Raw genomic sequence first — 20,710 nt, 5'->3', positions numbered from 1 at the left:
TTATGCATATTTTACAGTGCATTATGGTAATACAGCAGTGAAACATACCTGGTAATTTCATGGTGAAAAATGTTACATATACTGGTATGGAACTATAAAATGGGTACAATTTAGCTGAAACCATCAAAAAGACATGTAATGTTATCAAAAACAATATCCTAAGGTATCAATTTTTTAACATGAAAACATATAAATATGCTCATGTCCTGGTTGACATCACCTGTTTTTCTATAGAGGCAGAATTCTCATTACATGCATATTTTTCAGTGAATTATTGAAATACTGCAGTGAAACATATCTGGTAATTTCAAAGTGTAAAATACAAAATACACTGACACTGAACTCTAAACTTGATATAATTCAGCTGAAACCATTTAAAAGAATATGAAAAAGTGATTGTTTTAAATGAAAGATCAAAATGTTTTTACTTGTGAACTTCAGATCTTATTTTTTCACTCCTAGCTACTACACTCATAAAAAGGCTGCATCTAGTGTTCACCAAGTGAACTGAAACAAGAAAAATCAACAAGTAAACACACCTCAAAATGTCTGATTGGTCACCTTGTATTTACAGACATATTTTATTCCAGATACCAGATTTCCAAATGTCCTTTTTAATAAACTTAGAGCGATACGATCTCTGTAAGCTCACTGTAAAATACTAACTATTAACAAAGTTACATACTTATCACCCTGAAAACCCAATTAAAGAAGTTTTAATCATGAATTTCTGGCTTCACATACACTGAGAGGATGTAAACGAGCATTTGGGACTTTATTAGACATATACCAGACTATAACCTTCAAAATACTTGTGGTTCAAAACAGAAAATGGCAGATGCATAAAATGCCTTTTAAGTAATTTTCAGACCAGAAAATGGAATGATGTATTACTTTACCACTTCAAATACCAACAGCTGTAATGATGGAAATAAAACATTCAATGATAAGCTTCTTTATTATATACCTAAATAAATTCTGTCAAGTAAATATGAACAGGCAAAATAATTCTGTATTGTACCTTTTGTATTGTATGTTGCCCGACTACTTTCATTTAATATGACCATACACAGGTATATAGATAGCGCACACAAAAACTTCACTCATTTCTATTTTAACATTTACAAATATCTAAGATTTTGTTCAATAACAAATCAGCAAACAAAAAGATGTAGGTATATATAACAAGTGAATGAAGTATTGCCATGCAATACAAAGTCCCCTACTGGAAGGCACCTAATTTTTTCTACTGCAGTATAACATAATGAACTGATATCTGTCAATGATGTATAAACAATATTGTACTACATATACAATATGTTATAACATTATAACAACACACTTGGATTAAAATGTGCATATATAAAAACCCACAGTTGTTTTCATATTGAATTTTTTTGGCTGATTATAAAAATGTTATCATGTAAGTTATTTATAGTAACAACAAAGGGAAATTAATCTTTAAAAAAAAAAAAAAAAAAAAAAAAAAAAAAAAAAAAAAAAAAATTAATAATATAAGTCCACAAGAAACTCTTTACCAGGTAGAGATAGGTCAAAATACACCTAAAAATTGGATGTAACATGCATGCTGTACCACAGAAAAGTGGTCCCGATTTTTCTCTACTGCCAGTAATAAAAAAGTTACAATAATATCTATTTATAGTAACAACAAAGGGATGTAATTCTAAAAACAAGGGTGCCTCATGATGGTGAACATTTGGTCCAAGCTACATCAAAATCCCTCCATGCATGAAGAAGAAATGTTCCATACAAAGTCATTCTTGAATTTGACCTTTGACTTCTAAATATGACCTTGACCTTAGACCTAGGGACCTGGTTCTTGCGCATGACATGTTGTCTCATCCAGGGGAATATTTGTGCCAACTGATATCTAAATCCTGCTTTGCATGACAAAGTTATAGACCAGACAGGAAAAAAATCCTCTTGACCTTTGATCTCAAAGTGTGACCTTGACCTTTAAGCTAGGGTACTGGGTTGTTGCGCATGACATGTTGTCTCATCATCGGAAACATTTGTGCCAGTAATATTAAAATCCCTTCATGGATGGCAGAGTTATGGACAGGACAGGAAAAAAACTCTGTTGACCTTTGACCCCAATTGTGACCTTGACCTTTGAGCTAGGGGTCCGGGATTTGCGCATGACACGTCGTCTCATCATGGGGAACACTTGTGCTAAGTAATATTAAAATCCCTTAATGAATGTCAGAGTTATGGACCGGACACGAAACAGACCCTGTTCATGCTATGTTAACATTTGACTGCTAAGTGTGACCTTGACCTTTGAGCTAGGGGTCTGAAAGTTGTGCATGACATATCGTCTTATTATGAGGTACATTTGTGCCAAGTAATATTAAAATCCCTTCATAGATGGGAGAGTTATGGACCGGACAGGAAAAAAACCTTGTTGACCTTTGACCTCCAATTGTGACCTTGACCTTTAAGCTAGGGGTCCAGGTTTTGCGCATGACACGTCGTCTCCTCATGGGGAACATTTGTACCAAGTAATATTAAAATCTCTTCATGGATGGGAGAGTTATGGACCGGACAGGAAAAAAGCCCTGTTGACCTTTGACCTCCATTGTGACCTTGACCTTTGAGCTAGGGGTCCGGGATTTGCGCACGACACATCATCTCATCATGGGGAACTTTGTGCCAAGTAATATAAACCCCTTCAAGGATGGGAGAGTTGGGGACCGGACAGGAAAAACCCTGTTGACCTTTGACCCCTATTGTGGCCTTGACCTTTGAGCTAGGGGTCTGGGTTTTGCGCATGACACGTCGTCTCATCATGGGGAACATTTGTGCCAAGTATTATTAAAATCCCTTCATGGATGACAGAGTTATGGACCGGACACGAAATTGCGGACGGACGGAATGACGGAATGACGGAAAAGAGCATTCCTATAATCCCCAAAACTGGTTTTCAACCAGTAGGGGACTAATAAAAGGGTCATTACAACAGTTGCTAGATCTGGGATTTTGTATTCCGCTCTCATGGATTTTGCAAGGATGGATCACACTCTGCACTGGCAATATCCACTTGAGCCAAATACAGCATCCCAAATCGAGCTACTATTATAATAACCCTAGGCCTATTATCTCATTCACAAAGTAACTAGCACAGATTTAGTTCTAACAGAAAACCATTTTAAAATTCAGTTTTAGCAGTACATCACTGAAATTTCATTCTAAAGTTTCATTTTACAAAAAATATAGGTCACTATAAGTCTTGAAAATTTAGCATTTCAAAATAAACCTGTTAAATTCATTTGTAATGTTGTAAATTAAAACAGTTTGTATTTACAATCTGATAACAGATTTTCTTTACATCATAATGGAAACCTGCATTATTACACACCAGCTATTTTATTTTTAAAATTATCCGTGGACAATTTACAGGAATATGGAAGATCTTAAATTATTTGGACCTAAAAATGACCATTTAGGAAATTTTAAGTGTATATAGATGTGTAATAAATACATAAACAAATATGGGAAACTATGTGATTCTGCGTGCTGTAGGCAATGTTAATACAAAATAAACTCTCTACTGGTTCATAAAATAAACTGAAAAAACTACCGGTATCAGGAGCATAACTCTAGATGCCCATCAGAATATCTATTCAATAAGGGTTTCTATAAAATACTAAAAAGAATGAGTTTAGGAATATTCAAACTGATACTGCATGAATATGACACAAGTATAGTACAATCAAAGTCCAAACACAGTAAAACTTGCTCGGGATGATGCCTAATCAGAGACCACTTGCATTAAAAGGTATTTTCTTCAGTTCCTTTTATGTGTCGTTAAAGAATAAATTATGTTGTTTTAAGAGACCGCTTTGATGAAGCTGTGTTGTATTTTACACCAAACTTCTTACTGAGTGACTTGTACTTCTCAAACTTTTCCTCTTTATTTTTTAACTACCCGAGTGCATGTATAAATGCTGCATAAACCAACTGAGACTGGTCTTGTCTTTTTACTAACCGTTACATGTATTTGCAATGAAAGCACTTGAATTTGAAAATCTCGAAAAAGTATAAATCTTTCATATTTTATAAGCATTTCTATTGGATTAATGACAAGACCAACAGAGCCTAAAACATTATACTTGCATGGAAATACTTGGGCAAACTTCCCAAAAATAATCTTGTTAATACTGAAATCATATCTGAATATAGATCCGCTAAACCTTGCTAGCCTTTCTACATGTAAAAATTGATGTATATGACTCAAATCAATGAACACAATTTGAACTGTTATGCTTGTAATATGCGTTACACTGAACCCCTGATCCCTATTCCTCACTGCAACATTGTCAAAAGCCATCCTATATATCTGATAAAACACAAAGCCAATACAAAAGCTATGCATAAAAACATTGTCCATTAATATCAATTAAAAAGAAAAAACTCAAATTCCCACATATCATTTGAAAACTCCTCTTTTACACAGTCTGTGAGTCCCGTCTCACGTAAACATGTTTCTAAATATTCCAAACGTTTCTCAACACTTTCTGACTTGACATCTGCCAACAAATTTCTCTGTCTTGTCTGGGTCAGAACTTTATTTTCTGCAACAGCCGGCATTTTGCTGATCAGATGTGGATTGTTCACAAAGAAATGCGGCAGCCGATTACAGCTATAGGCCGATTTCAGGAAATGTATGGCATCTGAAAATCTGTCTCCGAGTTTGTCAAAAGTCCACTGACATGGTGCACTTTCCAACAGAAGGAAATTTATGACAGTTGAAATATGGTTTGAAGGAAAGATGCCACGATCAAGGAGATTGCTTTTACTGCATCCTGTAAGCAAGGATTTCAGAATCATTAAGCAGACAACATGGCATGAATTCACTCTAGCGTGTTTCATCATGGAATCGACTCCAAGATTAAACACAGTATCGAAGTCGCCTGTCCTGATTTGCCAGAGTAACTGAGGATTAACAGCTCCTCTCAAGTCAGATCTTTGTTTATACTCGTAATCTGCATCCGGTGGTGTTGCATATAACATTGGCATCTGGTACCAGCCGTTCATCGGCAATGGGAGCACAGGAATGATGCGCACTTTGATTTCGGGATCGCCAAAACCTACAAGGGCTCTAGTATTTATGTTCAAAGTCAACGTCGCTGTTGGTGCACCTTTAACTTGAAATGGCAATCTATCCATAGCCGACCTTGATTTTGTGTATAATGAATGCAAACATTCTTCAATCAATGACTCAGAGGCTAGAGCAAGGTCTTTTGCAGACAGACATGACTTGTAAGATCCATCAATTTCAAGATTTGAGATAATCTTTTTATCATAAGCCGAATGTTTAGCAGCGTTAACACTGACGGCAACCATTCCCGGAGGTATACCACTCTCTGAACTTCCGTAGACTAAATCGGGTACAAGAGGTGGCTGTACAACCATTAACACATCAATATGATTAGGTCTTGCAACCTTTGTACCATCTCTACATGATCCTGTACCCATGAACTGAATAAACCTGTAACCTGCTTTGCTTTCAATGGCAGATAATTCTTGTGAAATCAAGTACAGCACATAGTTGGTCACTAAACACGACGTTTTCCACATGTTGTTTTGGACTGGACAAACTCTTTGATAGTAATGTAGCAATTTCTGTGAGGATCTGCTCAAGTTAGATGATTCAGTTAAAGTCACAAAGGGAAATTTCCACTGTAAACTCTCAGAAAAGCTCTTAAAACCCTCCCAAGCATGTTCTTGTTCTTCAGTTTCTTTATTTTCTGAACTATCCATCCCCGTATCTGTGAGAGACTGAAGCATTGGTGAACTGCCAATTCTTTGTCGCCGAGTCAAATTTCGTCGTGCCAGCCTTGGTGTAGCTGGACAGGTCTGAGGAAGACTCTGTCCCTCTGCTAACCCTCTAAGCAGATGCTTATCAAGTTTTTTAAACAATTTGTCTGAAGTTTGTTCTAGGAACGTTATCACATTTGAACTACCAACACCTGCATCTTTGAAAACAAGGCACTGATAACTTAGATGAATACCGTTACTTTCTGGTTTCTTCTTCTCTTCTCCCACAACAATCTTTTCATCAGCAGAATTTTCAACCTCGCAACCAGATTCATCATTTCTCTTGACAGTTTCTTTTTCCTTTTTCTGTGTCTTAGTCTGAAACCTTAAATTCAGTCTGTACCATACCATCCCAATACATTTTCTTACTATAACAATGATACTAGCAAGTGATATGATGGCCACTAATACAACTAGGAGCCAAAGACTTAAGTTTACAATCGAGACTGGAAATTCAACACTTCTTATCACGTGGCATGGATTCTCTGCCTCTAAATCAGTTGAAGAGTCAGCAATTTCATTTTTACTTTGAACAAACAGTCCCTGAATACTAGAGAATAAACTTTCTCCCAGAACATTCTTCAGGAGTGGTGGTTTAACGGTTGAGGTATGTGTCCATGTGGCATGGTCCTCATCATGTTGATGCAAACTCTGTGCGGCTTCATTGTATTTTGATGATCCCTCATATACAGAGCATTTATACACCGACACATTAACCTTGAGATATTCATCTTCCTGGAGAGTGAACACTTCATTCCAGTTTTCCATTTCCTGAAAAAATTCAGAAGAAATTCCAATGTTAGATTAATATGTAGCCAATGTTACAGATTTTCAAATATATGGAATTTTGACCTAGCGCTTCAAGCCCTTTAATGAATTATATTTGGAATTCAGCAGGAAAAACACAAATAAATTTACAATAACAAGCTACAATATGAGAATGCACATGCAACAATTTATGTTGTTATTTAAAAATAAATTGATCAGCATGGAACAATTAGTTTTTATAATCAATTAACCAACAGAATTGTGAAATTTTCCCTTGTATCTCATAAAGGTAATCAAACAATTGGAAAATAAAGACCCCGATCTTTCAGTCTAAATTTATGCCCTCAATAAATTAGGAAAAAAAACATTTGTTACAACATTATAATCTAACATCATTTTATCTGATTTATTTTCACAAGTTCGATTCCTCATGATTTGTCTGGTGTTCCTTGATCATTTATGGTAAACAATCAAGTGAACTCGGTATCTTTGAACCATATAGCTTCAAGGTTTAGGTGAGTATTGATTTAATCTTATTTAATATTTCATTTGCAATAAAATTAAAGATGAAAATAATTCACAATATCTGAACAAGAGGGCCATGATGGCCCTATATCGCTCACCTGTTATCTTTGCACTTGGGAACTAGAAGGTCCTCAGAAAAATATCTAAGTCCAAAGGACAGGAACAAAAAAGGGAAAAAATTTTTAAACCAAAAGAAAAAAAAATTTACAAGGTATGATATGTTAAAATACACCTAAAAATTGGAGGTACCATCCATGTTGTACCACAGAAAATGGTCTCGGTTTTCCCTACGGCCAATAATTAAAGTTACAAAATAAGTTTTATAGTAACGTAAAGGGAGAAATTAAAAAAAAAAATATTGTAAGTGGACAAAAGAAGGATCTGCCAAATAAATCTGTTGACATAAAGGGAATTTTTCAGTTCAGTATCTTCATTAGTTATGGAGATAAAACAATTTTAATTTGAAATAAAGGGAGGTTTTGACACAAAATCAGTCCATATTTTATCTACCCTGATTGTCTCAGTCCAACTAATAAATTTTTTGAATTTTCAAATTTAATCCTGTAGTCTTCTGATATAAATCCATTTTGATTACAATCAGGGGAGGTAATCAGATATAAATAACTCTGGAACCTATGATTGGACTGATTTGTATGGATCCAAGATTTCTTGTTGTTGAAGGTATTTTTGGAAGTTTGTTTTCAAATAAACCAAAATGAAGTCTCTTTATGGCTGCAAAAGCCAAAAAAGCCAATTTTGGACCTTCAAGGGGCCATAACTCTGGAACCCATGATGGAATCTGGCCAGTTGAAGAAAGGAAGCAGATCTTGTGGTGAACAAGTTGTGGCAAATTTGGTTTAAAAACAAGTCTTTAAAAGAAGCTGCTATTGTGCAGACTTAGGTCAAAATAGCTAATTTTGGCCCTTTCAGGGTCCAAAAACTCTGGAACCATCATTGGGGTCTGGCCCCGGGTTTTTAAAAAAGGAACCGGATCTTATGGGGACACAATTTTGTGCAAGTTTGATTAAATTCAATTTATAAAAGAAGCTGCTATTGTGCAGACAAGGTCAAAATAGCTTAAATTTTGGCCCTTTCAGGGGCCATCACTCTGGAACCCATAATGGAATCTCGCCAGTTCAAGAAAGGAACCCAGATCTTATGGTGATACAAGTTGTGTGCAAGTTTGGTTAAAATAATAGCATAAATGAAGCTGCTATTGTGCAGACAAGGTCAAAATAGCTAGGGCCATAACTCTGGAACCCATTTAAAGGAATCTCGCCATTCAAGAAAGGAACTAAGATCTTATGGTGATACAAGTTGTGTGCCAGTTTGGTAAAAATCAAATCATAAATAAAGCTGCTATTGTGCAGGGCAAGGTCAAAATAGTAATTTGGCCCTTTCAGGGGCCATAACTCTGGAACCCATAATGGGATCTGGCCAGTTCAAGAAAGGAACCGTGATTTATGGTGATACAAGTTGTGTGCAAGTTTGGTTAAAATAAATCATAATGAACCACTATCGTGCAGACAAGAAATTGTTGAGGATGGGGCGGACGGACACACGATGGACGACGGACGAAGGGTGATCACAAAAGCTCACCTTGTTACTATGTGACAGGTGAGCTAAAAACAGAGGTCCGTTCTCCTAGAAATCTCTAACAGGCTTGTCTATAGATACGGATCCGTACCAGTAGATGATCAGATTCTAGAGGTACAGATTTGTACCAATAGGAACCTCCTATTCAACAAGAGCTCCAAATTGACCTAAGTCGCTCACCTAAAGAAAACCTTAACCATCTGACTTTGCTTTTAACTAGGTTTGGTGGAGATCCTTTAAGCCGTTCATTAAAACAGATGTTATTGATTTTTTTTTATATATTTTGCTGTTGCGCACCAAAAACATATATATAACCATCAAAGAAATCATTTAAAAGGTACAAAAATGTATTCCTTTTTTAACTCTAGTGGCCCCTAAAAGAGCCCAAGTGCCCCCATTTGAATAAATTTGACATAAAACCTTATGATGTTACAGGCTAAGTTTGATGAAGATCCATCATGCAGTTTATAAGAAGAAGTACTTTAAAGGCATTTCTATTTTAAGCTAAAGTGACAACTGAACCTGCATAGTAAAGGACCTTGATGAAGACCCATCCAGGAGTTAATGAGAAGAAGTTAGTTAAAGGTACTTCTATTTTTAACTCTAGCAGCCCCTAAAAGGGGCCAAGTGTTTTCAATTGAATAAATTTGTTAAAGGAACTTATAATGATGCTACAAATCAAGTGTGATGAAGATCTATCAAGCATTTCATGAGTATTCAACTAAATGTATTTCTATTTTTAGCTTTTAAATTACTTGCATATTAAATAAAATGTTAGTATGTTAAAACATTCAAATTACGAACACATCAGATAATTTTTTTCTAAATTTAATGTTTTTGCCATTATTTAATTTGTCACACTTCCGATTTTACATTTTGAGAAAAAGTAATTAAACACAACGTGTTTGTAAAACACGCATGCACCCCATAATGGCCTCCTGTGATCACTAAATGGCCATTTTCCTTTTACCACCTGACCCCCAAAACAATAGGGGTTATCTACTGGCCACAGGCAATCACCTAGGAAACCCATTGTCGACAGACAGACAGCTTTGACTAGTGTTCTTCAGTAATAGATGGAAACTTATTTCCAGGTCAAGGTCACCATGACCTTGCCCATTATTTTTTAACCAACCTTGAAATGGATAGGGGTTATCTGCCAACTAAGTTGGACATTTGTGTGCCAAAGTGTTCTTCAGTTATGGTTTTCAGTCTCAAGGTCACTGTGACCTTCAACTTTGACCTACTGACCCTTAAAACTGTAAGGGGTCCTCTAATTACCACAGGCAATCGATTCCTATGAAGCTTGACAATTTCAAAATTTTTCTTTTTTTTTGTGGATTTTAATATATTGCAAGTGAAACACTAGTTACTTATAGTCCTTTAAAGGCTCATAATGCCTTTGTTGATAATATGGCAGCCACAAGTTTTGTTATGAACAGGTAATAAATTAATTTTTTGATAAATCCTATTTTTGGTAGTTGTTTTTTGCAATATACAAAAAGGTTTGAAATTGAAACAGAATATTGATAAAAACAGTAGAAAGTTTTATCGAACCCACTGTTTTGATTACCTCCCTTTATATCTCTAACTCCTTAAGTTCATGTGCAATTATCAGGGCCTCCACTGGGCCTCAGAAAGTTGTAGCCACTTTTTGAGAGAAACTGTCAAACTGAAGCTGAACTGCTGAAATTTGGCCACATTTTAATAAAATTCTTGTAGCCACTTTCAAAAATCTGTAGCTAGTTTTTTTGAATTTGTAGCATTTGGCTACATTGGCAAATGGCAGAGGAGGCCCTGATTATGAAAGTAGTGCTTTCCTAACCATGTAATTATGCATAACATCTATTTGGACAGCTGTTTCATTTGTTTTTAACAAAAAAATCTAAAGTCTTGTGGAACTTCAATCCTGAGAAAAACATGTTGTGAATGCAATTTATTATTATAAATTATTAATAGAATTTTAAATTAACAACTTGTTTGCTGTAATGAAAGTTTTTTTATTTTAATTAAACTTGTATTTTTCTCAAGATTGACATGATTGACAGACTGAAATAATAAACATACTGTTTTCTTTAGTATTTAAGATATGGATTGTGCTCATGAAATGTTGAATTTGTTTTACTGCTTGAGTAAATGAATAACGATGTCTACCAGAAATTGCTGTTAAAATTCCATATTCAATATGCCTAGAACCTGAGTGTGAGCTATTTAGTCTAGAGGTCCAGTTGACGAACCCCTTGCCACTTGGAACCTTACAAAAAACATTTTATAATGAACACTTTATGACAACTGTCATAACTTTTCCTAGTAAATACCATATACACCACAGGGTTTCCTCTGGGTCAATTTCACTTTGCGCCAACAAATTCAGTAATCAGAAAAAAGATTGCGCCAGTGGCTCCAATGTTGAACCCAATAGTCTGCAGATTCCGGAAATTTGGGAAAAATGGCCAGACATTCGGTCCGGCAATGTCTAAAAATCTGCCAGACAGAAAAACAATCCACCGGACCGAAAATGAACTTGTAATGCAGAACCAAAAAAAGCCTCTGTAAACTACTAGTTTAACACGCTGTTTTACAAGCTAGGCACAAATCTTCGCCATTTATCATTTAAGATAGAATCTCTTCATTTCGTACTCATTTTTGATTTCTGTATGTTCAGCAGCCATGTATTTTCATTAATTTCTGGATCCTGCACCAGTATTTTTTTTATTGACGCTATTTTGTCCAAGATGTTGCAGTTCTCAGGATACGATAAATGTCAGTCAGTTTGACCGCATTTGGGTTAAAAAACGGTGGACCATGTCAAAATATTGCTTTCATGTCCGTTGGACCGACGACTTTCAGGAAGTCTGGTTTGTAAGAGGCGAAAAACCACTTTTGTTAGATACAGTAATTACAGGCATTCAGTAACAAACACGTACATAGTTATCAAAATTTATTTCAATCATTTAGATACCGGCCAGTTAACAACGTCGGCAACATCACGAGCGATATTTCTTTTCACTGTTTTAAATTTGCTACAAACAACATTAAACAATGCGTGTGTAATTATCTAATCTGCTGGGTAATTAAACTCGTCAGTTAATCCAATTATGAAATATCTGACCCCCAAAATGTCACTAGCTACTCAAAACACTCATCTCAAAGTGTCATACAGGTGAAATAAACAACGTATCATGTATAATCGATCCATTAACGTTAAAGGCAGTTAGGATTTCAGGGTTAGTCAGAGCTCCAGATAAGCTTTTGGTGCAATTGGGTATTTACCCATTACTTTTTGTCTGAATTGGGTATTGGAGAACTGAACTGGGTAAAAATAATACCATTACCCAGCCTTTTCAGATGCAATTGGGTATTTGCTAAAACCAATTGGGTATTTCACCAATCTCGCACAAACAATTGAGTATTTTTTGCTTACAGTATACATTGTCGTGCAAATTCATCATACTATTCCAAATTATTCGCTTATATCTTCTTTAAAGGATATTTACGGCAAAACAAGTGGTTTAAACTTTTTTTAACCAATCCAAGCTTTCCCAATTTGTCACCCAAGTTCTTAAGTATGTTTAACCAAGCGACGTCGCTATTAATTACGTCTTAAAAAGCACCGGGGCATTTAATTAGCATGCATTAATTACATCTGGGACCAATATGAATATATGACAATTATCAACAGACAATAGAAATTCATGCAAAGTATAATATATTGAATAGCATACAATAAGAACATATCATCGATCGTTATTTAAAAAAATCATAGCCGAGTACTCCACATGTTTCGGTAACAAAAACCCTTCTATCAGATTAAAATGTTGAGACAAATTCATGTGAATGTTGCAGCTTTCTCTCCGTCAAACTTGACCCCGTGTTCAGATGGTAGAAAAAGGTACCATATCAAAAAAGAAGGCGCAGCGAATTAAATAATAACATCATTAATGACTCTTATGAGGCTATATTTATTGTTTCCCGAAACATTAGCCGGCGTTTGTATCATCTACTGAACAATAAGATTATTTTTTGTTTTTCTTTTTATAGTCGAGTTATGAAATCTGAAAATTAGAGCCCACTCGTCAGCATAAACCAGGTGTTGTCTGTTGCGAATTGCGTTTTAAAGAGGGGGTTTTAAAAAAAAATTGGGGATTAATGTTACTTTTTATTTTAAATCTCGGGTGGCCGAATTTGCCCGAAAGATGTCGAACTTACCCTGACGACCACATCAGAAAAAATCTATCATATTGACGAATTGGTTAGGATGCAAACACCCGGGCAGCCATTTTATACTGAAGACGCAGAAAAGGTCTACTTTCGTTTTCATGAAATGTTTGCATCGGTCATTCTGAATCGAAAATTGCTTCACCGTTTTTATGCTTAAGGTGTCGAATATACCCGAAGTTACTCTACAAAAGATATTTTTTTCTCCAATCATTTAATGTATTCTGAGATAGTTTTGTTTCATACTGTTGCTTTCTTTTTCACTTTTAATGCAATCGGAGATCAATTCATCAATATCCCAAACGATGAGTTTACCGCAGTATGCGTTCTTTCATAAGATGTAATCCAGTATCAGTGACACTACATCGTCACAAAGAGATAACTGTCTGCCATTGTTGAACAGCAAAAATACTCACTAATTTGTTTGTTTGTGTTGCGACAATGTTTTTTCTGCCCTTTTTACAAAGCGTCCAAATAACACTGATCAGTTGATTGAATGGTCCTGTGATTTTTCCAATAAATTGCAACCTGTTTTGCGGTGACGTATAACCAGTCAGTTGTCTAGCGTTAAAGTCTCGTACCCACTCTAGTAATAAGGAAAATGCATACCAGGGTTAGATGCTTACTTTTTTTCTAACAATCCTGGTGGGATTCCTCCTTACAAATTCAGCTGTCCCTCGCTGATTTCAGGAATCCCTCCCATTTCAGTGATTTTATCGATTGTTAACACTATTTAAAAAGATTCAAAAAACATATATAACCAAAGCAAATACATCTTTCTTTTATTTACAAACTTTAGTGACAACTTAAATACATTTCCTGTTTATTCGTCGTGTGAGAGCCCTTTTTCAGTCCTTCAGCCATGACTTTGAAAATCACGCTTACGTTGTTTTTTTTTCGTAATCACGTTGTGTTTCCAAACGCCCGATCTTTTGTTTTTGGCTTTTAATGGCTGGTTCTGTAACGCCACGAAAATTTCCACATGACTTTTTTAAACAAATAATCGCGAAAATATAGGACAACCGAAAGCGAGGCTACATGGTAAAACCCCGGGGCCGTACCCTTTCATGTTAGACTGGTACCCCGCTGTCTCTTCTATGATTTCAACTATATATTTTAAGGACGCGGAACCCGTCTACGTACATGTATGTATTCGAGAGTAAACATCCGGACTGTGTTAGAACAGATGTCGACTTCGAAAATCGTTTCAAAGCAAGGTTTTCTGTCATTTTGGTATTTTTGATAAGTTTTTTAGCTATATTTAACTGAAAACTTACTGTCCCAACGGGACAGCCAGCTTCCAAGTTCAGGAGGCCCTCCACTAAAATAGGTGTCCTCGGGATAGCGGGACTGCGTTAAGATCGAACCCTGGATACGCAAGCGATTTTTTATGAAACAGGTATTAGGAATTTTAATTGCTTTTTAGTACGCACACTATATGACTTCAACTGGGTTTTCTGCAATTTTAATTGCGTAAATCGCAAATACGCAGCTTATCTGGAGCTCTGGTAAGTGGTCTACAACTGCCGCTGTGTGTTAAGTACTGCCTTTAGTCAAGTGTTGAACATCGCGACTGCCTTTATTAAGTTTAATGCTAACCTAATCAATAACGCGCGATCTTTACCTTGCATCGATTTCCGGTGCAGTGTAAGAAATTTATGTCTGTGAGAAAGTTTAGATCGCTGCTTTGTTTTTTTTCAATGCATTTTTTTGTTGGCGCCACTGGGTTTCTATCTATCTATCTATCTCTGGATACTGCCAACCCCTCTCCTGAGTGTTATAGGCAGGAAATAAGTGAACGTCAGATTGTTAGTAAATAAGTGAGAGAGAGATAAAACCTGACAGTGAAAGTGTAATGTAATGGCCATTCAGGACATAGTTATAAAGTAATATAGAAACAGTTCAGTATTCTAAAATATTGCTTCTCCGAAATATTATACATGTATAATTGTATATTGCTATCCTAAGGTTAACAAAGTACAGTTCTTCTCTGTACCAGGCTTACAGGTAGCCAACTGGACGCTGGCATATTTCCATTATACATTGCAGTTTCATGCAGATTCAGCAGTCTGCAGAATGTTGTATCACCATATTTGTAATAACGCTCGGACATGATAGCTAATTACCAACAATGCTCTTGGGTATATTTCCTATATAACTCTGATTAACGAGAGAGAAAGAAGAACCGTTGAGAACGGCACGGGGAACCGAACTGGATAGACTATTAGTTATGGGTTAGCTATCATTGTCAGTGCGTCTCACTTATCCATAAGAACCTGGGTTGAACTTTAAATAAAAACTGTTGACTTTCAAAGTGTTGTTTACTATTCCTTTGTCACCGGAGTTTATTACGTGACAATTGTTTGGCGCCGTGACCAAGGATAAGTTGGACCAAAATGAACTTTTTAAAATGGATTGTCGCTGTAATGATCTGTGAATACTGCCACTACGATCACATAGACTATGAAGAAAACAACATGCCAGAAACTGTAAGTTACTTTTCCTCAATCTTCTCAGACAATTTTGCAAGCTGGAAACGTTTTCCTATTTCTATTTTGTACAGATTAACAAGAACAAAATTACTTTTTGGATATTTTTCATCGGCAAAACATAAAAAAATATTTTCAAACAGTCTTTTTATATCTATGGTCAGAAAATAGAAAGATAGTAACAAAAAAAAAGAGAAAAGAAATAAAAAAAAAATGAAAAAGTTAGAAAATAGTAAAACTAAAAGAACAGAAATAAATGGAATTGTGTACTGTATGTTCTGTATGGCTATGGTATTGGAATTATTAAAGGTTATCTCCTGTCTGTAGCATTGATTTAGAATGATTAAGGTTATCTCTTATTTATGAAAAAATCTTGGTTTGGGCATTGGTAAACTTGATATGTTTTTATCGGATTCAGTGCAAAATGTGTTACTTAGAAATGTATTTGTTAATATATGTACCGGTTTTACCGCATGTCATTTCATTTTTTGGTCATTCGTGAACAAAGTTTCATTTCGTCAGAGGTCAAATGTACATACAGTTGTCTGTTTTAATAAAAATAAGGATACTTGGTACAATATTTGAATTGCAAACTGGAAAACGAAGTGTATAGTCTATTTTTAGGACAGCTGGTTATCTGCATAGGAATGTTGTGTTTTGGTGCATTGGGTTTTGGAATGCATATCATTTTGTGCATTCTCTTGGTTTGTTAATGTGAAAAAATGACAGCTTGTTGATTTTGATCATCAGTGGACAAAGGGTTACATTAGTATCTATCTGAAGGCTTCCTGAGGCAGGACGGTCTATTTTGCTGAAAATATAAGGACACCCATACAGGGGTGTGGAGTAAACAAACTGTTTTACTCCCTCAGTATATTTTTTATTTTTTTTATGACTTATGAATTCTGGAATAGGGGACTCCAGTGTAGTAGAATGGCAAATCGGCCATGTATAGTGACCAAAGTATTTGGTGTGCGCGAGTGACGCATCCGACAGTGTTTACGTCGGCACTCAATCTGAGAAATAGACGCATTGATAGCGTTGTGTATATAGAGGCATAGAGGTATACTCTTAGACTAGTATATGTTGTATTTGAGCAAAATAGATCTGTTTTCGTTTCTCAAGTTACGCCATAGGCACCTTGTCAACTCATCCAGGCTTGTCATTTTTCAATTACTTTTGGTTAACCATCATTTGTAAGCAGTGGATGTAAGACCGTTTTCCTATCTAAATGTTAATTGACTCCAGTCTTGTATTTTGATATAATACAGAACACATATTTATAAATGCTAGGTACATCCTTTCTATCATTTTGTTTTGGAAAAATTGAAAATTTAAGTAAGTCATGCTTGCAAAATACATGGAGATTTAGGCTAGGTAACGTAAGCAGTACACTCTAAGAACTGAGATAGTGTGTATTATAAACTGTTGTCAGAATGTTGCCAAAGGAGATATTACATGTAAACTCGCAAGAAATATGTATTGTGACAGTCATAATTTACCCTAATGACACAACATAAGATTACATATATTGTAATATTCTGGTGAAACACAGTGAAGAAGAAATAACTTGCTAAATACGATGTTTTGGACATTTTATAAATTTTTAGCTCCAGTGATACAGTTTTTACAGATGATAACTTCATACGTTCGAAAATGAATGTGATGAGAAATTTGTTCCTCAGTGACAATAACCTCTTTTAAAAACTGTTTTAATGAAGGTGACATCTTGGAACCCTTTTTTAACTTATTGCATCCAAACTTGAATAGTATGGACATCAAACTTTTATTTCTCCGATGATATTGATACAAATCCTGCCAGTACGTATACTTTGATACTGTGAAAATCAGACAGTCCCAAGCAAAATGTATACTTTGATACCATGGAAATCGCACAGTTAAAAGCAAAAACGGTAGAAGAAGCGTGCATATATAGAACTTTTCATACATAAATCCTACAGAACTTTTGTGAAATCATATTACATAAATTACATACACTAATCATGCAGAACTTTTATGACTTCTATCTGGAGGCAGTTGACTCTTTGTGTTATGATACATAGTGTGTTTACCACTTCATACAAAGAGTACAAATATGTGATATGGAGAAGACAGGGGCGTAGACCTACACACTCTGTATGCTACAACCAACCTCGACGCTAAACACGTAATATTGAACAACCCTAACACAGAAGAAAGTTTTTTTAAACAGCTGGCAGCTGAAGCCAGTAACACGCATACATCCAGTACATGTGAACTACACCCCTGGATAACTTGCCAAGGGGGCGTGAGGGAACTACATGACTGTACTGTTCATCCTTGGAGCTACGCACGTGAACCTCAAGCTCGTGGTAGTCCAAGTCTGGATTTAAACGCATTGGATTAATTAAATCTACGTGCCGTTTTATTGGCATACACATGTTACACTGCTTTTTTATTGAATCAACACTATCGAACATTCATTACCTACAATACGGGAGATGTTACGTAAACAAAATTTACATTTAATTATTACAAGTCAGTTGTACAATACTAGAATCATCGTGAACGCGGGATTAACATTTACTTTTTAGAAGTGCGTTTGATGTCATATATATTTATTCTCCAGGCATAGTGACATGTTTTGGTTTTTTTTCTCCATAAAAACATGCAGTCGTTGTGTAAACGAAATTACAGTTATTTTTTTAGAAGTGCGTTGCCTTACAGTCCTGGAATCATCACGGAATTAACATTTACTTTTTTTTAGAAGTGCATTTTACTTTTCATACAAACATACAGTCGTTGTGTAGACGAACTTACATTTACTTTTTTAGAAGTGCGTTTTAATTGTGACAAACACCTACATATATATATATATTTTTTTTTTTCGTGAACTAGTGACTTTGATTTCTCCATACAGGAGATGTTGTGTATAAAAAACTAACAACATCAAAGATACCGAATGTATAAAGACATTATTTTTTCATGTTATCAAAACGTATTCTGTCATTAATTAACTGCAATTACCAGGTATGCATTTCGCATTAATTCACAGACGTTCATCCGGAGATTATCTTTAGAAGTGTTATTATCTATGTATTTTCTTCATGATGCTTACAAATATGCGTAATCACAATTCCTATACGATCGTGGTGTGGTATTTCAGACATAATATTGCTGATACCATCTTTTTCTGCTCTGTTAAATATAGAAGAAAGAAAGGAGTCAAGATAAGAGAATAGATTAAGAAATTAGGATATAATAAAGAAGTATTTTATAAGTGATTTTTTTTTTGGTAAACCAGATCATATTCTCTATAAGTATTTTTTTTTATATACATCATAAGTACGTAGTCTAAATTGAAATCGTTACAAGATCCTTTTGAATTTTTTTTCGGAAGAAAGAAAGGAAATTGTAATGTAATGGCCTACTATTATTATGACATGTTCATACTTAAATTATTATTTTATTTTAAAGAGAAGAAAGAAAGGAAATTGTAATGTAATGGCCAGTTAAGCTTTACTTTATTATAATGACATATTCATATTTAAATTATTATTTTATTTTCAAGAGAAGAAAGAAAGGAAATTGTAATGTAATGGCCATTCAGGACATAGTTATAAAATAATATAGAAATAGTTCAGTATTCTAAAATACTGCTTCTCCGAAATATTGATCTTTCTGTTTCATACATGTGTATAATTGTATATTTCTTATCCTAAGGTTAACAGAGTACAGTTCTTCTCTGTACCAGGCATACAGGTAGCCAACTGGACGCTGGCATATTTCCATTATACATTGCAGTTTCATGCAGATTCAGCAGTCTGCAGAATGTTGTATCACCATATTTGTAATAACGCTCGGACATGATAGCTAATTACCAACAATGCTCTTGGGTATATTTCCTATATAACTCTGATTAATGAGAGAGAAAGGAGGACCGCGGAGAACGGCACGGGGAACCGAACTGAATAGACTCTATTAGTTATGGGTTAGCTATCATTGTCAGTGCGTCTCACTTTTCCTTAAGAACCTGGGTTGAACTTTAAATAAAAACTGTTGACTTTCAAAGTGTCGTTTACTATTCCCTTGTCATCGGAGTTTATTACGTGACAAAAGCATGTCAGGATTAGTGTGGAAAATTGAAGAATTTTAGCGCCAGAATTCATTTTTTGTCGCATTTGGCGCCATTGGCGACCGACAGCGGGACCCTGCGTCACCAGTAATACAGTAATAGTACATGTATATTAATTACAGGACCCCAAGCCATTTCTTAAAATTATGAACTTGCAAAAATCAAGAGGAAATGTATCGAGAAAGGTGACTCTTGCCAAGAGTCTTAGTCAGGTAAAAAGTTTGTAAATGTCTTCTTGCGTCTTGCAGACTTACAGATCCAACATTAAACAAAAGCATATTTACCTTTTTTGTTAATGCACTGATGTAACTGAATCACTCATATTCATATTTCATAACGAGGAAAAATATTTTTGTACCTAGGATAATTTATCGTGGAGATATTTGAATTTACACCGTCTTAACTGCGGTATTACTAGATACCAGAAAGGGCACTTTCCGCGGAAAGGGCTTAAAGGCGTACGCTAGAATTCCCTGTATATGAGATGGGCGAAAATTTTCCCAATAACAGAATTTCTTTAAACTTCGGATATAGAAGGACAATCATCTAAGAAACAAAAAAATGCAATAAAAATCATAGGTCACCGGATTCGAAAAAGAGTTATCTGCCCTTGAAAACGTCATTTTTGAGGGAAATGCCGTTTTCAAGGGCAGATAACTCTTTTTCGATACCGGTGACCTATGATTTTATTGCATTTTTTTTGTTTCTTAGATGATTGTCCTTCAATATCCAAAGTTTGAAGAAATTCTGTTATTGGGAAAATTTTCGCACCAAATTCTAGCATACGTCCTTAATGATTTACCTTGATTTACCTTGATGTTGATAGCCGTCTTCTGAGTTGAAACTCGTGTTGGCCCAATTCAAATCATACATTCACAATAAATAAGTTATGTTACACATGTACGCACACATTAAGGACGGTGAAATATTTTCATAGTCTACTGAAGGGTGAACTTATTATCTTTATTTTTCCATTCTGTGTTTAGTGCACTCTTAAAGGCATTCACGTTTTCTGCTACTACTGTATGTTGGGACATATTGTTCCAATTATTTACGACTCTGTTGGAAAACCTATGTTGACTCACTAGACTGTTTACGTGATTTTTAGATAGTTTGTAACAGTGTCCTCTTGTAGACGTAGATGTTGAAAACTTTATGT

General features: G+C 35.2%; 1 protein-coding gene across 1 annotated transcript; it reads right to left on the bottom strand.

Moving 5' to 3' along the window:
* Positions 1-2,821: 2,821 nt before the first annotated feature.
* On the bottom strand, positions 2,822-19,937 carry LOC123523253 (uncharacterized). Its single transcript, XM_053550263.1, has 2 exons — positions 19,836-19,937; positions 2,822-6,612 (listed from the first exon to the last, which is right to left on the bottom strand). The coding sequence occupies exon 2, from the start codon at positions 6,607-6,609 to the stop codon at positions 4,417-4,419; it is 2,193 nt and encodes a 730-aa protein (XP_053406238.1). The 5' UTR covers positions 6,610-6,612; positions 19,836-19,937; the 3' UTR covers positions 2,822-4,416.
* Between the last annotated feature and the right edge of the window lie 773 nt (positions 19,938-20,710).

Source organism: Mercenaria mercenaria, chromosome 8, assembly GCF_021730395.1.
Source record: "Mercenaria mercenaria strain notata chromosome 8, MADL_Memer_1, whole genome shotgun sequence".
In the NCBI taxonomy this organism is placed as follows: Eukaryota; Metazoa; Mollusca; class Bivalvia; order Venerida; family Veneridae; genus Mercenaria; species Mercenaria mercenaria.
Note: the sequence above shows the minus strand (reverse complement) of the source record. Positions and strands in the feature narration are given on the sequence as shown.

Excerpts from the sequence above, each read along its gene's own strand:
- LOC123523253 (XM_053550263.1), bottom strand. The coding sequence starts at position 6,609 with ATGGAAAACTGGAATGAAGTGTTCACTCTCCAGGAAGATGAATATCTC.